This window comes from Amphiprion ocellaris, chromosome 7 (genome assembly GCF_022539595.1).
Source record: "Amphiprion ocellaris isolate individual 3 ecotype Okinawa chromosome 7, ASM2253959v1, whole genome shotgun sequence".
Classification (NCBI taxonomy): Eukaryota; Metazoa; Chordata; class Actinopteri; family Pomacentridae; genus Amphiprion; species Amphiprion ocellaris.
In genome coordinates, this window is record NC_072772.1 from 13208374 (window position 1) to 13228796 (window position 20423).

Below are 20423 nucleotides of genomic sequence, written 5' to 3' on the forward strand. Positions count from 1 at the left end.
CTCATGTCTTCCCTGATGACTATTTGCTATGACCGTGTGTGTGCTTATGTTTGTGTCAAACTATCTGCATGTGTATAAGTACATGTGACTATATGTCCCCGATGCCCTGCAAACACTGCTGATAAATCAGACAAAAGGCTGAGCCTCCCCATCCTGAGGAGACACTAAGTCCTCTGAACATTCCCTCAGAGATGTATGAATGCAGCTTGGCAGAAAATGCTTCCAATTGTGTCAAAACAGTTTTTGCTATCTAAAATTCTGCCAGACAGAAAGCAAGGCTTATATACATATAAAGGTTTATATTTGTAATGGAGGTTGGAAAGAGATCTGAATTGCCTGACAAAATACACAGTTTACATTTGAAATTTGGCAGCAAATCCAAGGACACTGTCACCACATTCTGTCTGCCCAATTTAATGTCAAGGATTGTATCGCATGAAACAGCTGAATGATAAACAGTTCTTGGTATTTTACTTAGAGTATATCTGAGTTTATGCACCCTGTACTGCCTGAAAGATGGTATAAAGGTGGTATTTTTCAGGTAGATGTCAGTTTATGAGAATTGAAAAGATAAGATCATAATGGCCAATAAGCAGTAACTGATACTTCAAGTGTTACACATAAACTGTTGTTCTGCAGTGATTTCAGACGGTCTCCTGGGACTTTTCAGCAGCAACCTTGAGAATCTTTAATCATTTTTTAGTCAGTAGTATTGTTAATTATGTCAACAATTCAGCTAATTACGTGAGTGCATTATGAAATGATTCTGAGAAAGTTGTAAATTAAAAGCTGGACTAACTTTAATTAGTTAGGCCGATTTTTCAATTAACAATGAACAGTTGTGGTTCAAAGGAGTTTGTTGCTCTGAACATCACTTTATTTACATTTTTTGTCCTCTTTTGACATGTATTGATATTCTATAAGATCCTACTTTAACATTATGTTAATTAATTGTCCAATCCTACAGGATGATATTTACTCTTTAACATAGAACATAAAATGTATATCATAAGCAAATTTTAAATGCATCCCCTGCATTTTGAGCAGGGCAACGTTTTCAAACTGCACAGCGCTTTGAGGCAGATAGATGATTTGGGGCAACTGACTTCTTTAAAATTTTATCATCTTAGAGTAGAAGAATCCATGGTTTTTTAACCTTCCTTCTGTGGTTGTTCCTTTAGAATAGTAATGAGGAAAATAATGCAACCTCTCCAGCCAATTAAGCATTCCCTTTTTTGGGGAGATATTTATTAATCCCCTTCAGGTCATAAGACTCTCCATCTCTTTCTCTCTCTCTCTCTCTCTGTTCACTCTCTCTTTCTCTAGTGCCCCAGTGCCCACAATTACACACCTAATGAACATACAATTCTTCTTCTGACTTTATTGACCCCCGCTACTCAACTGTCTTGAGACAACTGACGACCCTCAGAGACGGGAGGCAATGAAAAAGCACTTAACCATCTGCTCGTTTCAGTAGAGAGGCTGATACAGCAGAGCTCATTATTTCGTACATTGCAATACCATCAACTCCCCTGAGGTTTAACTTACAGATGACACCCCGAGGATATATTGAATCTGTTGGTGCATAATAATATTATCTTAACTTAATAAGGAGCAGAAAGCTGCTTTCTCCACATGCATCATCAGCAGAATCATAATCAAAATTTTTCCAGCAGAGGAAGGGGCAGAATGATGGTGAAGTCACGGCAATCGCTGATGGAAACAGTTTAGATGTTGTTAATACCAGTAACCATGGAAACTTGAGTAAGCTTCAACAGCACCTGCGGTACAGTTAATACAGATCATCTTTATTATACAGTACATGCATCATGTGTGATACGTGTCCTTATCCACACATTAAATGTAAAGTTTACCAATGTCTGTGTAGTAATGTGTGTACTCGAGTTCTTCTTTAGGCTTCTTTTGCCATCTTTGTGAGATTTTTGGCTCAGTTGTGAGGACATTTCATGAGTTAAGAAGATGTTTAATTCTTGCAACTTCACAGCACCATTTCATGGTTAAGGTTAAGGTTGTGTGTGTATGTTAGTGTGTGTTTGCTCAATCATCCCTTCAGGTCATCTCCACCGTGCTGGAAATGTAATCACAGGGGACGATGTCCAGTGGCAGCTCTGAGCTTTGTGCCTGAGTGGGAGGCTCAGCATGGGATGTTAAACCCTGTAGAGCTCTAATGTCCAGGCCGCTACTCTTACGGACTCAACTGAGTTCTCTGTTTGATGGAAATTAAAGCCCTCTTTTAAAAACAAAACAAAAAAAAAAAAAAACTGGCAGCTGCTTGGTGAAAAGTGCTGGAAGAGTTGCTTGATGTTGCTACGCAACAGTAGTAAATCTAATAACCTTGAGGAGCTTTTTTCTAAAGCTGCAAAGCGTTCAAATCTACAAGCAAGCTCAAACTAACACCTAATAAAGCAACTGGACAGCCTCAAACATCTATATTAACCATACAGGAATATATCAAGATGTCTTTGCCACTTCATTTTCTTCAATCTTTTCTGTCTAGTTCAATTTTCCTACTTTGATATTTTTGTTTTCGATGACATCTCAGCCCTGCACCCACATGTCAAGCACTTTAATTGGTAGGTCAAATGAAGCTCAACAAAACTAACATGTACGCAGCCGTGCAAGAAAAAAGTGAAAAAGGGGGAATAAGAGGATGATGTGACAGTTTGGCCACAGGTTTAATTCATTCTCTCAGCTTTATATGAGTCCTTTTAACCTGAATGTTAAGCACTGAATCCAGTCCTGTGCCTGGCAGCTTGATAGACGACACACATTTAGATGAAACATTTCTCTGTGGTGTCTCAGTTTAACTGACCTCCTAACTCTCTTTTTTAGCACTTTCAGCCAGTCTGGCTACATGGAAAGGCTGACTCATATTTTTTTTTTCTTTTTGGACTGTTGAATTAATTTCCAGCTTCAGTAGAGTGGTACAGTACATCTCTGAGCTGGTTATGCTTGAAAAGTTTATCCAGATAGCTTGGAAAACTATGCAATTATGTTCTAACAGACATAGTTATTAATAAATATATGTAACAGTTAATTAACGTTATGTATGAAAATTACTTTTTTAGAAGGATTCGATAGCTGCCCATATGAGATCAGACAAGTTGAAATTAAAAGCAGGAATTTATGCTATCTCCTTGAACACACATCTCTAGGACGCACCGTTATCATTAAAAAAAAGGCATGTAGAATTTGTTTTGTTGTGCAGGAGCTCATTTAAATCCTTTTTAATCCCTTAAAGATTTAAAACTGAGCTCTGTGCTGTTACGAAAGGATCAGAAGTCTGTGTGAGTTTAGGTTTGAAGATATTGTATCGCACCTTATATTTTTATATAATATATATATATTTACACCCAAGCAAAGAAAAACTCTTTCTCTCTCAAACACACCATCCTTTGCACCTATTTTCAGTTCTGTTGCATGCCTTTGTCTCCTGTACTATACTTCAAACGTTATTGATTTCTTTCCTTCGTCTCCTGTTATATCTCTACCTGTTTTTGTCTCGTCTACTCTTTTGGTTTTAGTATCCTGCTAACAGAGGGTGAACAACGTAACAAAGTACAAATCCAAAAAAATATATATATATGTTTCTGTTCTTTTTCCCCCTACCGGGTTGACAAAATGCTAGGAACACTTTGAACTGACAGCTATACAGAACAATACAAACTGCAGGACATAAAACAGAGTTGAATCAACATAAGATTGTTAACATTAAATTTGCATTGCAGCACTTTTGCCATGACTTGCATCATATTTTATAGTAATTCATGTGATGAGAAACTGCAAATGAAGCAGGAGAATTCATGAAATTAAATGTACTTGGACAAGAAACTTTGCAGTGATTGCACCGATGCAGAGCATAAATGGAGGTGATTTTCTACTTGAGTGGAGGAGAGATGAGAATCCATCAAGGTGACAATTACAATTCTTACTATACTGAGGGTTAAAAGACTATATGACTATATGAAATTGCTATAAGGATGCTGGACCACGTAGCTGGTGACTTTAAAAGATGAAGCTGAAGTACAAGAAAGTGGAAACCCGTTGAGAGACAGTGTTATAGAAGTTATAGTGAAGAGGCTGTAGTACGTCTTGGTCCATTCAGCATCTCTCCTGCAAAGTGCAAGTACCACAGTGACACATGCAGACTTCCAGCCTGCTGCTGTCTAACACTGCAGGACTGCAGGATTTTCTGGGAGAACCAGTTTAAGTATTCATCTATCAGTAGTGCCGCATCAGTGCAGCAAATGCTCCGAAAAAAAATATGGACACGGATCATGTGGTGCTGTGTGAGAGGATAGAATTTAAAAAAAAAGTTCTCACAGAAGGGCTGGAGGTTAAAATGCACATACAACCACTCCGTTTTTCTGTTTCCAGAACCTCTGCTTAACCCCACGTAGTCGTTCTGTTGGCTGTTTTCAGTGGATTATCTGTAGCAGTGGACGGCCTGTGCTGTGAGGCCGTGTTGAATTTACTAATCACCTATCAATTAATCCACCACCCATGACTCTTTCTCTATGCATAATCAGTTTAAAACAAATCGATTCATTTTCCATTAACTGGTGAGAGACTTTTACATCAGCAGACAGAATCACTACACAGTATGTGGCATTTTCAGATGCATGTAAATTGACTTGATGTTCAGTTATGTTCAGCCTGAATGTGGAATAAGCTATTTTATTGTCAGCGGAATGGAAATAACTGATTATTATTAAATTGACTTTCAGAATTTGGCCCTAAAAGTAAGTAAGTTAGAGTGAATTTTAACAAGTTTAATGTCGGTTTCAGAGGGATGCTGTAAAAGGTTTGTCATTCTGGAGTGCTGCCAGGGAAAACAAGGAGCAGTACTTAGTGAAGAGAACCTCATTATACAAGGCTGGCGTGTAGTAAATAAACTATTATTTTTCATTTGTTGTGATAAAACAACAAATGTCATCTGAAAATGTTGCAAAGCATCCTCTACTGGGGCTGTTGAACAAATTGTTTACATGTGCAGGTGTGTGCGTCAAACCCTCTCTTGATCTTGCTTCAGCACAGAGCTAACCTCTACCAAACCTAATAACCAAACAAACTGCTTATACCAGCAGCTGCGCCCTCAGAGAACGATACCCACAGGGACAGAGGAAGGGAAAAAAAAAAGAGAAGATCAGGAGTGGAGCAGAAATTGGGGGAGAAGGTATCTTAGGAAGGAAGACGTGGGAAAAGGTAAGAAGGGAAAAATTAAACATGAAAGTAAGAGAGACATCTGTGTCTCTAAATTTTTTCTCATGAGACCAAAATTCAACGTTTAGGTCAACCAGCTCCCCATTCAGTTGACACATTAAATTAGATTTGAAAGTTCCAAAAAAGGTAACAAGTGGATCTTTAGGTTGAGATTATCCATGCTCACCAATGCCTGTTTAGATTTGCTACCCTATATTCTTCATTTTTAATTTTCCCAATTTCCATCCACAAGCATTTCCAAAACTTCTCCTCATGCCACCTTTTCTCAATGTGGTGATCAAGACTGACAGCATGAAATCAGGGCTCTATGGAGGCCATACGATGGGTTATAAGACTTCTAGTGCTAAAGATCCAGCAGCAAACTTTGGTTAGGAAGAATGAAGCCAAAACGTAATGGTATGTGTTCACCAGGGTGTTTTCAGACAGGAGGAATCACTTCCCAGCATTGACTTGGCAGTGCCTTGATAAAATATTGACAGGTGGTCTTCAACAGGAACACAGGCTTCACCACTCCTACTGTTGTGCAAACATTGGCTAAACCTGACAGAATGAAAGCTTCACTCAGAAGCTGCCTGCCCCTGGATTTCAGACCAGACCAACATGGCAGCGCGTTGGGGGACTTACTCTTTTATTACAAACAGTTCACCATAACGAGTTTCTGAAAACATTTGAGGCAAGAAACAAGCCCTGCAGTTGCTGAATCTCTTCATTTTAAATCGATAGTGGTGAGTTTTTCGAAAGTTTGCAGAGATGGAGGTAACCGAACAAACTGCTTATACCATGATGTACGTCACTTTGGATGAAAGCGTCTGCTAAATGAAATTGTAGAATTGTGGGTTTATGCTTGATGCTCCTCAGTCGCATAAAGTAGTCACCACGTCATCTTCATGCTAATGAGGCACCCTGCCTCTCTAATGATGCTACCAAATGCACTGCTTAGACAGACAAGGAATTGGAAGTGACAGAAACTGTGGAACTGTACCATAAGTCTTAAAAACTGCAGTTCCTCAAATGGCCACTTGAGGCTGACTCAAAAAGTGACTCAAACCCCATAGACCCCCATGTGAAAATGCCCGATTTTACAGTATGATTAAACATGTTTTCAGGCTTGTACAAAAACAGTTTTGATCTCTGTAGCTAGTTTCCCCATCCAGGACACCTGTACATGGGATGAATTTTTATGTAGCTCACCTGTTGATATTGTTTTAAGTCTTAAAGTTATGCATAATTATGGCTGCTTTGAATGACTCTGGCTGTTTGTTTGAGCTCATTATCATGCAAGAGAATTAATTTTAGCGATTCAGGTGCCTCATTAATGTGATCGTGTGACAGATAAGAATCCGATCAGTGCCTAAAACATTTGCACAGCAGAGTATATTTACATGCGCACCTTATTAACGCTCCGACTATTAGTGTGTGCCCTAGATTTCATCTTCTCAACCTGTGTTAAGGGGGAGTTTAAATAAAGATGGAGAGGAGGAAGGGTTGGAGAGGATGAGAGAGGAATCAGGGTTTACACAAAGAAAGACAGACAGAATAAGAGATGGAAAGTGGCAGGACAAGGCCAAAGCTGCCAGGAGAGAGTCATAGCTTTCCTTTTCCCTCTCCTATTCATTTTCCCTGATCTCGTCTCATCACCCCTCCCTCCATACTGCACTCTGTCTCTGGGATAATGGCAGTGTGTTTGGAATCTTAATTCATCTGCCCATACAAGTTCCTCTCTCTCGCACACAGCAAATGAACCCAATACAAAGAATCCGGGTTGAGGAAAAAAATTAAATGGAGAAGTTAAATCTGCAGAAACTTAAATGAATACTGCTATTAATTCTTCAGCTACACACATTTACAGTGTATGACATGAATATCTAAGTTAAATATGGGTGAATGAATTAAACTAATGAAATATGATTCAGTATGCTGAACATCAACAGACTGAAGGAGAGTAGATCAGGAAACTTAGAGTTTTTTTCTACAGTTTGCAGCCCATCAAACACATCTAAGTGGCGATGCTTCCATTGCCCATTTTCCTGTCAAGGCATTGCATCCTTTTTTAAAATATTTTTTTTTAATAACTGCAAACTAATCTGAAAAATAGCCTCATCAAATTGAATAAAATTGTAACCCATCATAATAATGGGAACTCAAATGGTTCTATACAGTGTTGTATAATTCATAATCTCTGTACAATTCTACTACATACATTAAAGGTTTCAAAGGTTCACTGTTCAAGTGCATTTTAGCAGTGATGCTCTGAAACTTAAATGCAGCAGCAATCATTACTTTCCCTGTAGCTGCAGAGTAAAGTCAGTCTGTCAATGTCAAGGTCAATTTGTTCCTCTACTGTTACGTAACTTCTGGATGTATCATCTAAAACACATTCTGGTTTTAGGCCAAGTTTGACAGTTTTAATAGCAGCCTAGGGTCCTCACTCAGAGTGCAGCAACAATTCAGCACGCAAAGATAGATGAAGATGGAGACTCTGCTGTTAAAAATGTCTGTTTTAATCTAACAGTTAATTGTAAAAAAAAACTCCAAAAAACAGGCTTGTTACGGCTTGAAAACTGGCCTGAATCTCACAATCACGGCGGCTGCATTCAGCATGTTGTTTGAATGAAGTGTGGAAACAGGCTGTGGGAATGTGAACAGCCGGAAACGGTGAATTTCTGTGAAGAGAGGTCTTCAAACCATTATGTAAATGACGCTGGTGCTAGTGAGACATGTTTCTCTCAAGGCATCATCATGCAGTTGCAGATTGGCTCTTTAACAAGTGTGACTCCTGTGGCAGTTACATCGCCTCCTGGTTGTGGTTCACAAAACCAATGACAGATGGAAACAAATGACTGCCTCCTAATTTAACATGACTGAATGTGTGTTTCATTATTTTTTCTGTCTGCTGCACTGTGGGTGAGTGTTCGCTCTAATGAATTTTGCTATAAAAATACAGCAGAATTGTGAGCATATTTGCACACATGCCACACTCACGGATGCACATATGGTGCACACGCTGCATCCTCATCTATCTTGGCGCGATTCCTTCAAGTGAAACAATGAAAGACCGTTTAGCATCTTGCTCTTTGCCCCCCATCTCTTCCTCCTCTTCCCCTGCCAGCATCACGTCTGCCCTGAGCGCAGCATGTGGCAGGCAGCTGGCATTATGTTGACCTTTTCCGCACTGAGCGACTCAGCCAGTTTGAGTCAAACCTCTCAGTCTACTGTGAACCACCTGGGGCCACAGCGCTCAGAGTTGTCCTGTGAGCCAGACATTACACCCTGAAAAACAAAAGTTCCTGCTTGGCACCGAAAGGCCTCTTTGGATGTAATCAAGCGATCACAGCAGGAAAAGTCATTTTGCTTCAGCTTCAAAGTCCCTTTTTATTCAATAATGCAAACAGCCAATTTAGTCAGTTACAATTAAATCATCTTTGGTGTTGCAGACATTTGAAATGAAACCAGACCAACGACTCATAATACACTGCACATGCAGAGCTTTCCCAACATTATATTACTTTAACGCAACACCTAAGCTATGTTGGTTATATCAGTATACTGGAGTTATAAAGCCTACACATTCGATGATCACATCATTAATTCAAATTTGAATTTTTCCTTTCTGTACACCAGGGATGAGAATGACAAATGGAAAAAAAACTCTGAAAATGTCTGCCGAAGGCCCCCCCCCAGAGATCTTTTTCAGATTAGGATCGTGTATTACTATAGACAGAAATCCAACAATTCTCCCTTCAGCAAGTACCTGGTGACAGCGAGAAGGGAAAAGTCTCTTAACAAGAAGACACCTCAGATAAACCCAACTCAAGGTCAGTGGGCGTCTGCCTCGACCACTTGGAGCGAGGAGACAAAAATGAAAGCATGCTTATCTCTCCATGTATCAAGCTCAAACTTCACATGTGTGCAGAAAGTTTTCAACCTTCATTCTTCAATGTATTTCCAGTGAAGAAAGAATAAGCAAAATCCATTTTTTTTAGTGGTCAGGGATTTTAAAATGCCAATCAGGTCAAAGAAAACCAGAAACTTACCACTGTGCTATTCAGTTAAATTTAATGTCAAGCATCTCAAATGATGCATGTATCACAACTCTAAAAATAGCCAGTGTCTTCTGTTGCCAAATGTGCTGATTGTGTTCATCCTGCAAACAGAGCAGACAGGAGCAGCTGAAAAACACAACTGAGAATAGTAAATGGACCAAGTTGAAATCCAGGCAAGGATGCCTCCATATGAGATCAGCAAGAGCTCCTCAGTGAAAATGAGGAAGCTTAGTCAGCAGAGGTACTGCTTAGACATTACTCTGGGATTTGTAGAAGTTCTGGTGAAATGCAAAGGTCTGACTGTAAAGACCAGGAAGTAGACTAAAATTGGGACATAAATAAGCAGCAAAAGGCAAAAGATGGACTAGAGAGCACACTGAAAGTACAACCAAAGCAAGTAAAGAAGTAAACTCTGTCGTAAAACCATGACTAAAGCAACTCTTGTTTGTGAAAACTATACAAAACAAGGTGAAGGTCAGCCTGTCTAAGCCGGCTGAAGCTCGTGTCCCAGGAGAACTAGAAGTTCTGATCCGCTTAATGGGACGGTAGTTGATCTGCGCCCTCAAGGGTCTCCTCTGAGTAGATAATGAGACGAAGGAGTTTTATCTAATCCTGGTGCAGGCTGGATACGGAAATATTACTGTGCCTCTTGACACAAATTGAAAATTTGTGTTACCTGTATGCAAAGACTCTCATCAGTACAAACGCAGCTTTGTAGCAATGTGAGCACACATGATTTGATTAAAATGGACATTATCAGTTGGTATCACTCCCTTGGCCAGTTGGGATTCTTCTAAACCAACTTAGGCTCAGCAGGACTTTATCACCTCACTAATTCCTGGTGAGGTTGTAGATCAGACACATATTAGTGTTTGCTGAAGTCCACAATCAAAGGTGACGAGGTTGGTGGTGACACAGTGTCGATCAATTGCTAAACTTTCACTTTAGTGACTAGAGTTTGTGCTGCATGTGGGATGGAAAATTCCTGATTTCAGGTCACACTTATCTGAAAAATCTGGTTCTTTCATGCCTGATGCAATATTTGGCCTTAATATTGGGCTTTAGAACACCAGCAGGGACTTTACGTGCACCTATTCACACAACCACATCTACAATCTGGGTCATTTTTTGTTCATCAGTGATCAGAGCAGGTGATAACGTACCTTCCAGCCCACTAGTAGCTGCAGTTTGCCCAATCTGAACCCCAGATAAGGAAGAAAAAACAACTAATAATTGCCGTCTAATGGGTTGACAACATTTGAAGTATGTGGACCACAATGTAGGTGTATTTAGACTGATGAAGGCATCTGTTTTGCATAAATGGTCTGTTAGAGAGGAGTACCAGAGTTACTCTGTTTGGAGCAGACTGCTGCATCAGCAAAGAATTGCCTCATTTATCACATGATTCAGGGTTAGTGTTTATGTATTCAGATTTTACTGATGTGGAGAAATGTTTGCTTTTGAACAAGTTCTAATTTCTCCTCCTAATGAGAAGGATTTTTGGGGAGTGGAGGGACTTGAGAAAAGATATATGACTTATTCATAAATGCTATTAGTGTGCAGCTACTATGATAGGATCGGCATGTGCAATCCTCGGAAGTTTCCTTAAGAAATTGGGGATGAAAAACTAATGAATATTTCAGTGAAACTCAGTTAGTAATCAACTATAGGTTCTCAAAAACTGGACTCTGATATCATGTATAAATTAACTATACATCTGATGGTGTGTTTAAGTATGCCGACTGGCATTCAGGCCTGCAAAATAAAGAACAAGTGCTTCTAAAAGCCTGAGCTATTGGATTTTTGAAGAACTGTTTAGCACATCAAATGGGAATTAAAACTGAATACTATTAGAAATAAAATATATTCCAACTCAAGTCTTTTTGACTCTACCTTACAGCAGAATGAGTTCTCACACTAATATGATATCAGACAGTTCAATAAAGCATCTTTACCTGCAAACTGATTCGGATGAATTGGTCAGCTGATCAAAAGTCTTTCACTTGATGATGAACAGTACTTAAGCCACAGATAATAACAAGAAAAGTCATGTTTTTTCTTACAGAGAGGAAAAATCTTCAGGCTCAATATCTCAAGTCTCGTCTGGCTGTCTGATCAATAAACACAAGCTTTAAAAAAAAAAAATAAAAAATTCAACTAAAAATATACAGAGTTAAAAAAAAAAAACTCCTGAATTTGTTCCCTGTAACACTGAAAGCTACTTTGCTGTGATGATACAGCAACACTAATGTTTTCATCACAATAATGTTTTTTTCCACTGTACTTACTGTATAATCTTCCAGACCTAGATACGGTGTGTCTGTACTGGTAGTGTCACGATAATGTTTGCCTTGGGGATGTGTGTTTGAGAGCCAATATCCTTCTGGCCTCTATTGCATTTTATTTGTCCAACTCTGTTTGTCCTACCCAGGAGCTTTTCCAATAAAAGAGCCAGGAAACATTTGGTTATATTTTTTTGTGGATACACAAAAAACCTCTGTTGTTGTTTAAAGAGCTCTTCATGGTGACAGAAATAGGAACGCCGGACACGGGTTGTGTGTGCGTGTTGTCTTCTTCCCACTCTCATACCAAATATTGAAGCTGAGTTGGGGGTGGGTTTGACTTTTACCTGCAACCTACACTCCTTTGGCAACACACACATATCCAGGACTGCATTACAGTGAACTCTGCCAGGAGAATAGCACCTTCATCTCCTGATTAGACTTCAGTCTGGTGTTTTATCTGATATGTGTGTTTGCATCTGGACCAGGATATAGGGAAATGATAATCCCACATTTGGTTTAATGAGAAAATTGGCTGCACTCAATAGCTCCATTCCCAGCCCAATTCTGAGTTTAATGATGTTTATTTTACCCTTTTCTAAGCACAGAAAAAGAACTTTTTTATAAGGATGCTTGTGTTTTATTGTCATTATTTAGTTTGTTACTTATTTACTCGAAGCAATTTGCATTGCTGTTTCCTTGATAAAGCTTGATGTAAATACTGTATGTGGAGCTGTGTGGGTAAAGAGACAGTCTACTCACCCAGTCCTAAGCAAGATACTCTGAGTCCTGACTTTCCAAGGTTCCTGCACAAACAGGAAAAAAAAAGGGGTCACATCTCTTCAACATGCACACACACCTCTGAAATAAAGCAAATCAGTAATCATGTTTGATGTTTTTATGGAATTAGATTTACCCAGATGGAAATGCTAATAAGAGAAAAACTGTAAGACTCCTCTCTCTCTCTCTCCACAAAATGAGATACAACTAAACTGCATTGCAATTATGTTCAGAGGGGAAATGTATGTTCTTAATCAACATATCTTTGCATTTCTTTTTTTTGCTTTATTGTTGCTCTTTCTCATTCATATATTAAATAGGGCAGATTTGTCTCTGTAGTAACCCAAAAAATGGAGGAGAAGCTTCAAACATGTAGTGAAAAGGTGTATAATTATTCAAACCATGACATTTTTCCTAAATCTCACCAAGTAATGTTGGTGCCTAGACTTTACAGGCCTCTAACATGAAGATATTGCTAAGAAAGAGTCAACTATAGTGTGATATTTTACTAAAGCGAACCATACAGTTTTAGTTCCTGAACCCAACCAAACAGCAGGTAACAACCAAAAGTAAAGCAAAAAGTTATGCTTTCATTCTATCCTCCTCCCTAATTATGCAGACTTTGTAGCTTTTTCAAATTGGAAACATTTTTTACAACGTCACCAGTGAGAAAACTGAACTGAAACTGTGTGCAGTCTGACGTCAAGGAGTCCGGCAGAAAAGAGAATAACAAACAGGCCTTTCATTTGTACAAGAGACCGGATGCAGCCTCGCCTCAGATAATCACATGACAGCTTGACAGCACGTCTATCTGCCTGATTTCTCCATGACAGGAAATGAAATTACACTTTCCCAGCCCTCCAGGTAGGTGCTCTGACATATCAGCCTCCTATCATGTCTGAAGACGTGTGTGCACGTATGTGGAAGGAAGCCTCACTTGATGGAAACGGCTATCTGCCCTTTGTTGTTACGGTTCACTCAGCGAGGGAGGAGAAAAATCACACGCTCATCAATAACAGATTGATGGAGAGAGAAGCGCGATGAAAAGCAGATAAGCACAGTAAAGAGCAAACAGAATGATAAATATGGAACTTTACTGCACATAGAGATCTAACTTGCATCCCTTAAGTTCAATAAAAGGCGCAAGTGTGTGTGTGTGTGTGTGTGTGTGTGTGTGTGTGTGTGTGTGTCGACTACTACTGAATACATCTTATTAGCTTTCTAAAAGCCTCGTTAGCTGTGCCATTAACACCACACACATCTACTGATGTATATTCTCTACATCCATGCATTTCTTTGGAGGCCCATCCCTCTACAGCACAAATCCACATTCTGTCTTTGCAACCTTATTACCTCACTAAATCATGGATGTGCTGATTATAGGATGTATAATGGCTCAAGTAATTGCCGCTTTGCAACAACTGCCTAATAACTGCTTATTATTATTAATAGTATTATTTCATATTTCATTCAAATTTGTGTTCTTATTTTTGTGACCACTTGGGGACAGCACAACTATTTGCAAGTATAACATTGACATATTTTCACCTCACCAAAGTGTCCCACCTGAATATCTAGAAACACAGAAGCGTTGTCTTTCATTTCTAGGTGTGTTTGTGTCCCCATATCTAATATTCAACTGTGTAATTGGTGAAATTTGAGAGGAACATTTAGGTAATTGAGTCCAATGGTGGCAATAAACATCCAGTGACCTGTCAAAGTCTTGTAAAATGTCCCTATCGACAAACATTTTAGTCACTGAATCCAATAACCCGAGTCCATTATTCACTCTCCTATTAGCTCTCAAACTCCCGAGAGAAATATCTGGTATTTAGCTGCCAAATGCATTACTCAACAGCCAAAAGCTGAACCTGAAAACAAAGTTGATGAGAGCAGTGAGACTGAATCAAAATAGTGGGTTTGTCACTCAATGAATGTCATCTTTCACTTTTCAGTATTTGAACATAGTTAGTGCAGATTTAACCAGTTTTAATATTCAGTATTCAGCATAGCTCTTTGGACAACATGCATTGTTTTGGAACGTGTTTTAAAAATGATTTTGCCGGACTTGACGAGAGGAAAGGCATAATTCCGCTCTCAGATTACAGTTTCAAAGCAGAGGTTGTCCAGCCTGTCTGTTCCAGGCTGCGCTGTAGGGGATTCATGCCACGTCCAATCAAGCCTGGAGGAACATTCATTGTCCTGTCATGGCAGCTTCCTCCGGCAGCATCCACTGAACTGATGACTGCACACACACACACACACACACACACACACACACACATTCACAAACATACACAGTTTTATAACAGACTTTGGAGTTTTTTAGCAGGTGCAAAGCTAAAACAGCTGCTCAATTTCATACGCTTGGAGGTGGTAAATTTGGAACAGTTTCCCTAGGGGAGGAGTTTACAGTAAGTTAGAATGGTACTTTTGTACTTGCTAAGGAACTTTATTTAAAGAAGATACTTTAAAAATGATCTGGAATTCAAATATCATTCCTATCATGTTTTCTCCTTGAAGAAGATGTGAGTAGAGAAAATAAAGCATTGTGCGTCATGCTGTGCTGCTTAAAATGCATAGAATTACAGAATTACTTATGCCACAGTTATGTACAGCTTATCAAGCAGCGAAAGCAATAAATTGAATTTTTATGAGGACATTTAAAATGCAGACAAGTTATTTGTCTCTGTCCCACGGGACAGTACATGTTGTTCTGTTAACAAAAAGCCCCAAAGTAATTCATGGAAAACCCATTTGTGTTGGTGTATTGTCACTTTTCATGTGTCCTACTGAAGCAATTTATCCTATAAAACATAAAACAATGCAAATGTGCAATTTTTTTTCTGCATTAAAACCTTTGCTAACTTTATTATAAAGTTACTGAAACTCACATATCAAATCTATTTAGGTATGCATTGAATACGTGCATGCCCTCCATAAAACATGAGGTTTACAGGCTTAGCCTTGTTTATTGATTGAACAGTACGCTATTCACAGCTGTCAGCAATCTTTCATTTTTGCTCACCTGTCAAAACCACTTAAGTTATTCATTGCTGATGTAGCCTCAATATCAGAAACGTTAATTGGGCATAAAAATCAAGCCACCTTCAAAAAGATCAATTTTGGATGATGCATTAGATCATCTGCAGCCTTTAACACATCCACAAAGGATAGTCAATAATTTTGGACAAGGTGTTCTTGAAGAACAAGCACCATGAGTTACTTTGCTCTACAAAAAACAGCAGCAAGAGATTATTATGTAAGGATGTGGTTAAAGCATTACTTCACATGCATGTATGACTCATTTACATCATGTTTCTGGATTTTATTTTTTGAAGCACTGCATGCTCTTCTCTTATTTGCATTTGTGTTTCGTTGGTGTGTCCTCCAAGGAAACACACATGGGTTGTGGAGTTTGTTTAAAGAATCTCCTGCCATTCGTAAACTCCTGTAAACTGTCTTCAGGAATTAGAGAGTTTAACCCACACTATGCTGCAGCTGTAATTTACGGCAAACCTGTCCAGAGCACTTCGCTGTCTTTTACCAAATATTCAGAGCACCAGGCTTAAGTCCTCCCAGTGACCCTGAACAGTTTAAAAGAAGCATGAATACAAGCTATGTAAAGTAGCTTCTCTCTCTTAGACGATGTAGACATTTTTTTTTTTTTTTAAAGTCCAAAAGTTATGGACTAAAGTAAAGGCAGTCTTTTGAATTTAGATCATGGAAACTAGAGGTGCTGAGTCAGACAGTGGATGCCTCTGCTGGCGATTACTGATGATGATGCTGTTTCCTGGCCATGAATGATGATGATACAGGTGCACTCTATTTCAGGTCTAAAGAGAAAAGCTTGGCTGGAGCCAGAATGGAGCACAGATAGATCCCCTAACAAAGAAAAAACACTGTAATGAGTGATAAAGCAACCACCAGTCCATTGAGAGCATTTGTGTTGCAAATGAAGCAATGTGGGTTTCTGTCTGTGATGGAGCAGTTTTCATTCCTCTGGCACAAAGCCCTAAAACACTGCAGTGTAGAGATTCACTTCTGTTATTCTGGCCTCACCAACTCTCCAGGAAAGTCTGCAGTGCCCTTTGCTTAAGCAGCTTGTTATGTCCTGTAGTTTCATTGATCAGTAGTCTCTAGTAACCGGGTTCACAGGCAAATGCCCCAAAATAACACAGTGGTGGAAAAAAGTTTTCGGACACCCAATGCGTTTGTGAAATATTGCATTAAGAATCACTCTTAGGTCTTCAAGTGCAATTTCTTTTCATGTAGTCACAGCCAAAATACTAAACAAATCCTAAAAACGCCATTAAAAACTTAAAATTGATTAGTTCCTTAGTTACAAATACATAAGATATTTTGAGTATTTGGTCATTTTGGTACCAGTGATCCACTAATGAAGGTCGTGCTTTTTATTAAGAGAATTTTTGTTGTCGTGCTTCCTGTCTATCTAAAGCCAGCACATTTGAAAGTTCTTCAGAGACAAAAATGGCTAAAACAAGGAACCTAATGCAGGAAACACACCTGAAGATACAGATTCTCAGTCAGGGAGGGTACAGCTGCCACCAGATAGCCAGGAAGAAATACAGACAACCAACAGCCTGGATGGCAGACCAAGATCTGGGCATCTAAAGGTTTCTTCAGCAAGAAATGACTGTATCCTGATCTGCATATGCAGGAAAAACCACTGAATGACATCACAGGAGCTTCAGCAGCAGTGGTCAAACCAAACTGGTGTCCAGTGTTCCACCCACACTGTACATGACCGACTTTTAGATCATGGCTTTAAGGTCCTCCAAGGCTGTCAAGAAGCCCCTGACCCATGAGACAGAGGTTAGTCCGGCATCGTTGGGCCCAAGCACACAAGAACTGGACGGCCAGGAATTGAGAGAAGATTCTGTGGTCAGATGAGGAGGACATATAGCATAATAAGAATCACAGGACTGGTTCCTGTCTCTGATGCAGAGTGTACATTTGACTTGTCTCCATAGCTGCAGACTTGCATTAATTCATCGTGCGATAAAAGGAAGAGGTGAAGATAAAACAACCTTTTAGGAGACCAGACTTACAGCTGGGTATACTTTCTTCTGCTCACTGTCTGTTTGTTTGTTTGTTTGTTTGTTTGTTTGTTTGTTTGTTGTCCCATGCTGATTGAGGTAATAGAGGAACAAATAACTTTGTTCAGATCAGCCTGGTTGGCCCATATACTGCTGTGCCTGCACAATGCAGCCCCTCATTCAGCTTTCAGAGGGCTAGATTGCAAAATGGATGAATAAGTGGCAGTGAAGAGGATAATATATGTGATAGAGAGAATGATTCAAAGACGTAGAAAATGTGATTTCCTCACTTGGGAGATGAAGTGAGAAAGTGATCGTCTCCTTCATTTAAGACCCTTTTCAAATGCCTCTTTATAGATATGCAAAAACTAATTGGCACACATAAATATCCAAACCCCCACCACTAAACACACACACACACACACACACACACACACACACACACACACACACACACACACACACACACACTAATGCAGCCATCCTCGCCCATCAAATATTTATTGAAATATGAACCCCCGCTCCCGATCCACCATAACAAGCCTTCCCCATCAATGAGCCTATTCATCTCCGCTTAAACATGTCTTCATTTGCCTGATGATGGACAGTAATGACTTTCTCTAATACCCCCAGCACTATGGCAATATTATCCTCCCTCTTCATCTGCCAAAACACTCTCTCTCCCTCTGTCTGTCTCTGTGTCTCTCCTGCATGTCAACAGTCATCACCACAGATCTGTCACCGATTCGCCCATTACCTCCCTCACCACAGTAGCGAAGGGAGCTGTATGAAGAGGAAAGAAAAACAACATAGGTTATGCTTCGAGTCTGCGTTTTTAACCAGATTAGCTAGACAGCTGGGTGTAATTGGCCAGAAAGCATTGAGGGGATGCTTTAAATGCAGCAGAAGGCGTTAGTGCGAGGTGCTGAGGTGACAAATAGCCTTTTTGCTCAGGTTTTAATCTCGTAAGAAGACTAACGACTAAAATGTTTGTCGATTAAGGACATTTTACGAGACTGTTTATGTTTAGTATTACCACTGGGCTCATTAATCTTGGATGGATGGAAAGGATAAGAGTTTATAACAGTTTTAAAACTTATCTTAAGATCGTTTTTTTCTTAATGGCATTTTACTGTTGCCTCCTTACCCCCACCTTGTTTTTATGATTATATATTTATTCAAATATATATTTCTTTGCTTTGTATCCTTGCTTACATGCACTAGCACCTGTAAAGCACTTAGTGGGAGTAATAGTTTGGTCTAGTTTAAAACCTAAAAGAATAACAGGATGAATTTCTGCCACCCACCAAGTAGATTTGAGCCCAAAAAATCTATGAAACCTAATTTCAGGTTACATTTACTGAGCATAACAGTCGTTTTTGCCAATCAAATGGTCTGAAATAACAGGAAAATGTATATATTTCTGTCAAACAAGATAACCCAGTCATACTCCCTTTGCTGTACGTGGTACGATTGTGTTAGTGTGTAGTCACCTCCAAGAAAAAATGCCTGATAAATCCTCCTTATTCTGATGAAAGTTGATACAAAATAAATTAAGAATGCAGTATGTGATGCTTGGCTGCACTTGTAATTAGATGTAGGTGAATGATTTAATTATTTCATGGACGCCTTCCAGAGGGGTTGGCTTCACATTTGCAATCGTTTAGGGAATGAAAATTGCCTGTTTATGATATGGAAAAACAGTTAGACGCCACAGGAGATTGTCTGACACACTTGTCCACAGAGAGTAAAACGGTCTGTGATAAAGGAAAAGAATGACAGAGAGAGAGAGACTGAGGGAGAGGACAAGGAAGATGCACGGTTGCACGCCTAAGGCCACCTGAGCTTCAAATAAAGTAGGTTACAATGTGACAGTAATATCCCAAACTCTGACAACACACACTATTTGTCCATGGCATCACTTATTGGAGACTCATTTTTATTCTGGAGTTGTTTGACAAGATTTGTGTGTTCCTAAACGTTTGTTGATACCTGTTACCTTCTCTTTCATTCTCTGTCCGTAATTTTTGAGTTTCGACTCAAAGACACAAAAAATTCATCTGCATCACAGGTGTAATTTTCTCTGCACTTCATAACAACCTCATGTCAGTTCACGCTGTAAATTGATTTTCCTTTGCTTTTTTTATAATCTCAATCTTTATCTCTCTGTTACCATGTTTGTCTGTTTGTATTTCTGAATGAAGTAATCAAACACGATGAGGCATTTTACATGCAAAACACCTTTAGTCAAACAAATGTCATTCTCTTACACTAAAGTAAAATGTATGTGCAGTTGGCGGCTGTGTCTTTCCACTTTTAGTATTCATATGCATTGTTGTTGAAAAGCGCATTGCCATTCAAGAAAATCAGTTTAAACAATAAAACAATAAAAACATGCACCTTTATGAATCATTCAGAAGCATTTAGTGACATTGTAGCCAAGCATTGTGTGTATCCTACTTGTCCTTGACCACAAACCAACATCGTTTCCATCCTCTCCCTGTTCTTTCACCTTCCTCTTGCGTGTCATCATCTTTTGAACATTATGACTCTGCATCCTTTGTGCTGACTGCACCCATCACTTTCAATCACATTTCTAAACTCTGAAGGTCTTTAAAGGTTGCCAGATTTGCCAAAGGAACAAGCGCTGTTTTATTAAAGCTTGTTTTGTCTAACACTTGGTGCTGACTTTTTTTTTTCCCCACTCTCTACATCATCTTCAACCCCAGATTGCTACAGACTCCTTGACAAATGCTGACTTTGCATCACTTCCAGGAGTAACTGGGCCAACTCATGTTAGAGCTTGTAAGACAGAGACGTAGAGAGAAAGAGGCAGTGGAACAGAGTGATGCTTGTATGACATATACATTTGTTATTAGTAATGGCAAATTGTACTCATATATGTGCATAACATCTTTGATGGGCAAAAAGGCTGCAGCACTAATGACTTCACTTGAGAGGAAAAGAGGGCCATCTGCAGATAATTCTCATGTTATGTGGACTAATTATCTCTC

At 39.3% G+C, this 20423-nt stretch overlaps 1 protein-coding gene across 3 annotated transcripts in view; it reads right to left on the reverse strand.

The window, feature by feature from the left end:
• Positions 1-20423, reverse strand: part of kcnab1a (potassium voltage-gated channel subfamily A regulatory beta subunit 1a) — a 132579-nt gene that overhangs the window by 24194 nt on the left and 87962 nt on the right. For all 3 annotated transcript variants that reach the window (XM_035943551.2, XM_035943550.2, XM_023299566.3), the window contains exon 2: positions 12332-12375. In XM_035943551.2, coding sequence (XP_035799444.1) covers positions 12332-12375 — 44 coding nt within the window. The remainder of the gene's footprint in view (positions 1-12331; positions 12376-20423) is intronic.